This window comes from Setaria italica, chromosome V, assembly GCF_000263155.2.
Source record: "Setaria italica strain Yugu1 chromosome V, Setaria_italica_v2.0, whole genome shotgun sequence".
Taxonomy (NCBI): domain Eukaryota; kingdom Viridiplantae; phylum Streptophyta; class Magnoliopsida; order Poales; family Poaceae; genus Setaria; species Setaria italica.
In genome coordinates, this window is record NC_028454.1 from 22,108,307 (window position 1) to 22,117,264 (window position 8,958).

At 43.4% G+C, this 8,958-nt stretch overlaps 1 protein-coding gene across 1 annotated transcript; it reads right to left on the reverse strand.

Moving 5' to 3' along the window:
* Nucleotides 1-2,301: 2,301 nt before the first annotated feature.
* On the reverse strand, nucleotides 2,302-6,900 carry LOC101786371. Its single transcript, XM_012845979.1, has 2 exons — nucleotides 6,777-6,900; nucleotides 2,302-3,755 (listed from the first exon to the last, which is right to left on the reverse strand). The coding sequence occupies exons 1-2, from the start codon at nucleotides 6,898-6,900 to the stop codon at nucleotides 2,302-2,304; spliced, it is 1,578 nt and encodes a 525-aa protein (XP_012701433.1).
* Nucleotides 6,901-8,958: the final 2,058 nt, after the last annotated feature.

Consider the following 8,958-nt stretch of genomic DNA (forward strand, 5'->3'; position numbering starts at 1 on the left):
GCCTGTGCGTAGGCGGGGTCGGGGGCTGGTGGCACTACAAGGATTTGACCCTTTTAGCACCACTTGTTTTCGCAACACCACACATTTGGTTGCAATATTTGGTTCTATGGCAACCAACGGCATAATTGGTAGCGATATATGGGCCTAATGGCCACAAAAATTGTGTGTTGCATTAGTTATAAGCTCTGCTGCAAGAGGGAGGCACTAATGCTACAGTGGAAAAGGTGGTTGCAAGTATAGGTTCATATTGCCATGACTAGTGTTGAGTTGTGATAATATTAATTTTGTGTTGTGATAGCTAGGCGTTGTTGCTACCATTGTAAAGTTGGTTGCAAGTAGCTGTGCATATGGCCATGGTGTAATTACATCGTCTCAATCTTGACCTGCGTTGCAAAAGCTATTTCTATATTGCATCCAAAAAAAGATTAGTTGCAAGTAGTTGTGAATATGGCCACGATGAAACTATGTTGCTTTAATCTTGTCCTGTGTTGCAAAAGATCTTATTATATTACATCGAAAAAGTCATTCGTTGCATCCGTTGACGTTCTATTGCCACTAGCATCATATGTGGCTACATTTGAGTATATTTGGTTGCCAGAATAATTTTTATTGCCACTAAAATTTATTCGTTTGTATTGTATATCATATACACTAGAGCCTGGAGCCCGCCCCTAGTGTGCTAATCTTTCGACCAATTACGTAAAATCTTCATTAAAAGGCTTGATATTCGTGCACTAGTGTCAAGAATGTGATATATTTTGGGGAAAAAATAAAATTGGTAGCTCTAATTAGGTCATTGCATACGTTTATGTTTAGATCTATACTAGGATTGTGCCGGTGCGTTGCTACGGACAAAACAAATTTCGTCTATAAGCATCAAACATTATCGTGTGAAATATTTACTTCTACAAACGCAAACATGCGAAATGCCCCCAATGTGAATAAAAATAACTTTGCAATGAGTAATAAAATAAGCAATAAGTAGTCGGAGCAGGGAGCAAAACAAATGTACATAGAGTAATAGAAGCTGATAGAGGAAAACCAAAATAAAGAAAAATCACTTGGAAGGTGACAGGGAGCAGAGAGCATTTGAGTCCATGAGTACAAAACATTCACAGAGATAAGAATTTTCAACACCAACACAAATATGTATGCCCATAACAATATTTGAGTTCAATATTTCACAGGTACTAAGCCTTCAATTAAAAAAATCACACCAATACTTATAGAATCACATTTATGTAAAAAACTCATCATCCTGTCCTTGGCCTAAAGAATTGACAGGTGCAACATGTCCATCGTCGATGTAGGTGTCATCATTATCATCATGTTCATCAACTAAGTCTTCATTATTTGGTTCTGGCACAGGTATAGCTTTTTCAATGACCCTAGCATCTCCAGTCACTCCTTGGAGGTCATTCCTTGCCCAATTTATCAACACTTCATGTTGGCTAGAAATATTCATAGCCTCCACACCGACGTCAAGTAAGTCAATATCAATATGTCCTTGTTGTTCAGTATCTTCTAGTTCTGGCATGGAAAACAAAGTCCTAGGCTTCATTCTAACAACACTGCTTCAGTTGGATTTATTTGCGCATTTGACATAAAAAACCTGCTCAACTTGAGTCCCCAGAACATAAGGATCATTTACATATCGATGACGAGCTGTATCAATATCTATAATCCCATATTGATCTTTACTGTAGCCTCTACTTTTGTTCTTAGTAGCGGCAGGAACGTCGTACCAATCACACTCAAATAATATGACTTCTTTTTAACTAGGGAAATCTAATGTGATTATCTTTTTAAGGACACCATACTAATCCATATTTCCCGTACTATCATCACCCTTCACTAAAACTCCAGAATTTTGTGTACTAAAGCTGACCTCTGTAGAAGCCATTCGGAAAAGGAAATCATGGATGAAGCATCTGCTGAAAACACGGGCCATATAATGGGGACCCTGAGAAAGGGCATATAGCTCATCACTAATCTTCCATTTTGCATAAACTACCTTCATCTGCACTCAATTCAAATAAATAAATAAGACAATTTCTATTTTTTTTACATGTATATGAAAACATTGCTCACCTTACGTTCAAACCATCCAACAAAATGCTCCCTATGACGCTTATCAACGCCATGTGCGCTAGTTCTTCTCATTAGCTCCTTATGCTCACTATATATTATTGGTTGGAACAAACAGATTACATTAGTGCAACATTAATCATGAGTAATATTCTACTCTTACTTATGTACTATGAAAAAATACAAAAACACAAAATAGGTGGTAGTAACAGCTTACTTAATCCATGGAATTGCCTCGTCACAGTTTGATAATATGTAGTGCCGCATCTGCAGCATGTCAAATCTAGAAATAGGCTCAATTTTGCAGCCTTTCTTACTATAGTCAATGTTCCCAAAGATGCTAGGCCCAGCCAGTGGTTCATTCACCACGCTGCTCTGATGACGCGCTGGGCGATTCAGCTTCATATCAATGTCTTCTAGGAAATGAGAGTAGAATGTCATGCACTCCTCTGAGATATATCCCTCTGCTATTGAACCTTCTTGTTGTGCCTTGTTTCTAACATATCCTTTAAGTGTACGCAGATACCTCTCGATCAGATACATCCACCGATAACACACTGATCCTCCAATTTTAGTCTCCTCAGCTAAATGAATAGGCAAGTGCATCATAATATCAAAAAATGCTGGTGGAAATATCATCTCAAACCGACATAAAGTCTCTGCAATTGAAGAACTTAGTTTTTCAATGTCACTTTGCACCAGCTCCTTTGAACATAGCGCATTGAAAAACTTGCTAAGCTCAATCAATGGTCTAGCAACATCTTCAGGCAATATGTGGCGTGCAACTAAGGGTAACAGTTTCTGCAAAATAACATGATAGTCATGTGATTTCAGTCCAGAAATCTTACAGCCATTAACATCCACGCATCTCTTTATATTAGACGCGTAACCATCAGGCATCCTCACTCCTTCTAAGAATGTACATAACATTATCTTCTCATCCTTGCCTAAGGAGTACAGTGATGGTGGCAAAGTATACTGACCATTCTCTAGTACTGGATGCTGATCTTGCCTTATCCCAAGATGTTGCATGCCAAGCCGCACCTTGTCACTATCCTTACACTTACCATCTATGTCAAGCAATGTCCCAATTATGCTCTCACAGATATTTTTCTCGATGTGCATAACATCTAAATTATGCCTTACAAGCAATTTTTTCCAGTAAGGCAGCTCAAAAAATATACTCTTCTTCCTCCAGTTGTGCCACCTACGCTCTTCTTCACACTGCTTCCTCTTCTTTGTGGCTATCCCAAATTTTGGTTGCTCAAAACTTTCATAATGCTGTATAACCTGTGCACCAGTCAATGTCACAGGTGCCTCCCTCATCTCTGTCTTGTTGTTGAAGCTGTTTTTGTTCCTACGCCACCTATGGTTCTGAGGTAGAAACCGGCGATGACCCAAGTAGCCGTGCTTTGACCCAAATTTCAACCATGAGTAGTCTGTATCTTTGTGGCAGTATGGACATGCAAACTTTCCTTTAGTACTCCAACCAGATAGCATGGCATAGGCAGGAAAATCATTTATGGTCCATAGTAGAAGCGCACGAAGAGTAAAATTCTTCTTCACCTTTGCATCCCATGTTTCAACACCTTTAACCCACAATTCCTTTAGCTCATCAATTAGGGGTTGCAAATAGACATCAATATTCATTCCAGGAGATTTTGGCCCTGGTATCAACATAGACATCATCCAATACGATTGTTTCAAACACAACCAAGGAGGCAAGTTGTAAGGGATTAGGATGATAGGCCATGAAGTGTATGCAACATTCAACATCCCAAATGGATTGAAGCCATCAGCTGCAAGACCGAGCCTTACATTGCGAGGGTCTGATGCAAAATTCTTATACTCGCCATCCACATGCTGCCATGCCAACGAGTTTGTAGGGTGACGCATTTTCCCATCATGCACCAGTTCATCCTTATGCCAACGCATCAGTGAAGATGTTGATGCTCTCGTATACAATCATAGTCAAGGCCAAGATCTCGAACAACCTTACGTACTTTTTCCAAGGAAGTTGGGATATAGTGGCCATCAGGAAGCACAAGCAAGAACAAGCGAAGTATGTGCTCCAAGCCACTGTTACTAATACCGTGCATGCACTTAATTTGAAATAGCATGACAATGAAAGAAACCTTTGTAACCCCCTTGCAACCTGGATACAATTCCTTATTTGCCTCTTCTAGTAACCGATAAAGTTTCTTTGCACTCTCATTTGGCTCTTCCTCATCATTTCCTATGACTTCTCCATGTATAACACCGCTGATCAGTGAAGAAACCAGTTCGTGGGAACCATCCACATGACCTCTTGTGCCTTCATCAGCATTGTCCCTCTCAGCTAAAGGCTCACCATTACCTTCTCCTCGGATGAAACTATCATCAAACCCTCTCTGTGCCACGTGAGTTCGAACCTCGTTTTCAGTTCGATAAGCCATGCAACGGCATCGAGTACATGGACATGGAGCAGTTTCTTCTTTAGATGTGCCTTCAAATATACTCTGAACATAGTTCTTGAATCCTATTTGCCATTCAGAAGTAAATCTGGACATACGCATCCACCTCCTGTCTTCATCTGACATTCTTCACACTATCAAAGAACAAGAACAACACAATCTTCCCAAAGAAGTACTCCCTGCAACGACCATGACAAACATTAATTAACAAGAATATCCACCCGAATGATATATGAGCAATAATAAAGCATCATAGCCCAAGCTAAGGAGCAATTAGTAAAACATTCCCAACAACCGTCCCATCCACAACTACCGTTCAACCAACTAAATCTTTGAGAAAAAAACTTACATGCGAACGGGGCCATGCAATGACATAACCAATAGCATCTATTAGTGTACGAATGTCATAAATAGGTCTAGGTATCATCTTATCAAACAAGGCTAATTACATAATGGAAAAACTTAATTAACACTTGGCAGGAATAGTTTCTGGAGGCCCTTAGCGGACCGTCCGCTGCACAAGTCGCGGACCATCCGCTCCCAGCGGACCGTCTGCCAAATTAACTGCGGACCGTCTGTTCTTCGAACACCGGTAGGAATAGTTTCTGGAGGCCTTAAGCGAACTGTCCGCTGTAGAAGTCGTGGACCGTCCGCTCCCAGTGGACCATCCACCAAATGAACGGCGGACCGTCCGTTGTTCAAACACCGGCAGGAATAGTTTCTGGAGGTCCTTAGCGGACCGTCCGCCAGATGAACTGTGGACCGTCCGTAGTTAAAACACCCGGCAGGACTCTTGGGTATGTACAGCATACCTAGACAGGGGCGGCGTCGAGGCAGCTTCAAGGGGCGGCGTCCCCAGCAACTTCCAGGGGCGGCATCGAGGCGGCTTCCAGGGGCGGCGTCACCGGCAGCTTCTAGGGGCGGCGTCGCTGGCAGCTTCCAAGGGCAGCTTCCACGGATGGCGTCGCCGGCAGCTTCCAGGGGCGGCGTCGCAGGCGGCTTCCATGGGCAGCATCGGTGGCTTGCAGGGGCGGTGGCGTAGGCGGGAGCTTGCAGGGGTGAAGCTAGCGTGGGCTACTAGGGGCGGCGCCGGCGGGGCCTCGCAAGGGCGGCGACGCCGGGGAATACCAGGGGTGGCGCCGGCGGGTGCAGAAGGGATCCGACGAGTGGGAACCGAGATGGAGGAGGCAAAGGAAAGAACCGAGATGGGAAGGATAAGGAGGAAGTGGGAGGTTATGATCTTCTTTTTTTTTCCGGCGGTAGGATGGGCGGTAAACGAGTAGCGGACGGCGCCAAGCTAATTTTTGGGGAAAATAAAAAAAATCAGGCGCCAAGCTAATGGACGGGTCCCACTTGTCGGCGTTGGGTTTTAGTTCAATTCATGATGATCTTCTTTTTTTAATTTTGATCCATCGTAAAAATGCTAAACATGTTTAGATGTCGCATTTGGTGTCCAAATTAGGTGATTTTTTTCCTAATCTCTCAGAAAACTTTTTTTCTTTCACGTGGTTTTATTTCCATGGTGTTACTCAACCACTTGTACTAACATTTTGGCATTTGCTTCACTATTTACTTACTCTACAATGAAATGCCCTTTTTTGAATGTGTCAAAGGTATCAGGGGCATATAAATAGTCAAGTTGAATTCTTGGTTGATCAAATCTATATATATGGCATATCATATAGGTGTATCATGTTCAATGTCACCTTCTTTGCCTTGAGGTAATATCATGTGGGAGCTAAAACAATGTTTCAGTGCAAATTGGTAAATGAGCACCTGAAGGACAGGATTTATCGCACAAACCATTGAGCTACTCGTTCTTTTTGCAGCGGCATGACATCTTTACTAATGTAAGATTTGGGTTCGTGACACCAGGATACTAAACCATAGCGGGATGAAACCATATAGGATTGTCATGCACAAAGCTAGTGATACACTTATCTTTGTATTTGTGATTGAAACCTATAGCATTCACTCATAGACATTGTGTTAGAACTTAAGAAAATATATATTGGAATTGTATAAGCAAAAAAATTAGGAATAAAAAACTGGCAAAAATTTAGGAATAAAATGAGAAAAAAGCAAAAAAAAATTGTGATGCATCACTGAATCGAACCGTAGTGTACAAGTACCAAAGCAGCAAACAAACCATTGAGCTATCACTTGATTTTGGTAACTAAGAAGAAATTTATTTATTTTAATGCTTCTCGGTTCCTCTAGCATCCGCATCTTTGCCTTCAGCATCTACATCCACCCCAAAACCCGCGCACCCTTTCCTTCTCTCCCATCGGTCGTCCGCTCCCTCCTTCTTGACGCTCCCATCCGCGCAGAAGCCGCCCGCGCCCTCCTCCACGACCATCCCCGCTCCCACCTCCTCCTCCTCCTCGTCGTCCTCCTCCTCCTACGTCTCGCGTGCCTTATCTGGACGGCGAAAAAATGGGAGAAAAGTTTCTGTCTTAAGTTGCGGACCGTCCGCGATATTTACTGCGGACCATCCGCTGTGCGTGGACTGTCCGGGATAGTTACTGCGGACCGTCCGCTGTGCGCGGACTATGCGGGATAGTTACCGCGGACCATCCGATAAAGGAAACAGAAACTTTCAGCTGATAGTTCAGTTTTTCCTCAACCCGCGGACCGTGTGCGCTATTCCCTGCGGACCGTCCACGACAGGGGTGCCACAGTGGACCCGCGCCTCGCGTGCCTTATCTGGACGGACCCTTTCTCCTCCAACTGTTCAAAACACTTTCTTTCATCCCCTTCTCCTCCACTTGTAGAGGAAGATCCTCTCCTAGGGTTAAGCTTTGGAGACTTTCCCGGACCATCCGAGGAAGGATTCCGGACCGTCCGTAGGATCCTCACCATGACTGGACGGTATTCCTTCGATCTCTTTTCATTTTCTTGGTTGTTCAATGATGGTTAGGGTTTCATGTGGATTTGTTTATTTGTCCATGGATAAGGGTTTGCATGTTGGGGATTCACCTCTGTCTTCTTCTGTGAACTCTCTCAATCATCAGTACCATTGGAAATCAAGAGATTTGGGGGAAGGATTTTCATGTTGTTCTAGATCTCGGGGTCAGCCCGATGAACGGCGGACCGTCCGCCGTTACCCGGCGGACCGTCCGCCGTTCGCAGGAGCCAAGGAACCACCAGAAGAACAAACACGTAATGCGGCGATTTCATCCCATTCGAGACTTCGTTAACCAGGGTGAGATCAAGATATGCAAAATACACACGGATCTGAACATTTCTGATCTGTTGACAAAACCACTCCCGCAGGCTAAACATGATGCACATGTAAGAGCTATGGGTATTAGGTACCTTCTAGATTGACTCTAGTACAAGTGGGAGACTGTTGGAGGTATGCCCTAGAGGCAATCATAGAGATGATGATATTCCATTTGTATCCATGATTTATATTGTATTCCTTGAATATCCATTAAAGGCTACTTAAATTGATTTGCAATTATGTGAATTGTATGTGAAACTCTTTACTTGTATGGTTATTCTAAAGTTGTCCCTAGTCGGAGTTCATGTGAGGACACACATGAATATTAGACTAGCACATGTATTAGTTGATGACTATAATTCACGAGTCATGGACATGGAGATGTTGAGCTAATAATGTGGGCACATGTGGAGACATGTGCTAGGACTGATCCAACACAAGAAGTAGTTCTCTCTTTACACAACATATACGCTTTATCCTTAGATCTAAGATTGTCACATGTACTCAAGATGTGGATCGACTTACTTAGGGGCTATCGAACGCTACGCCGTAATAGGGTAGTTATAAAGGTAGCTTTCGGGTTTGTCAAGAAGCATGCTATGAGACATGGTCAATTAAGATGGGATTTGCCCCTCTCTGATTGAGAGTGATATCTCTGGGACTCTCGAGTGATCGGATCCGAAAATGCATGGCCATGCTACGTACGGTTAAGAGTTAACCTACAAAGGGATTCCAAATCATAGGATCGAGAAAGAGCGGTCGGCTTGAAGCTAGACCAAATATCATGAGGCAAAGGGAATAGCATGTATTTAATATTGTGATGGTTCGTCTGATATGATCTTCGTGTGCGTATAGGAGTTGGCATGTCTTGCTAGAGGCCGCTACCGACTATTAGGCCGAGTAGGAGTACTCGGGCCATGTCTATACGTATCCGAACCTATAGGGTCAAACACTTAAGGGGCTGGAAGCTCAATTCCGATGTGATCCGAGTTGGATTAGGTTTAGAAGTATTAATGGGCCTCAGACCCAGAGGCCCGTTAGGAACCTCTATAAATAGAGGGGTGGAGGCGCCCTAGGGTTTACACCTTTTGGCGAAACACATCTACTGCACCTCCCACGCCCTCGCCTGTTGCAACTCGCGGACTTAGTAGTCGCTTCAAGAGGTGGTTTCCCCTGATTGCCCCTAGGGTG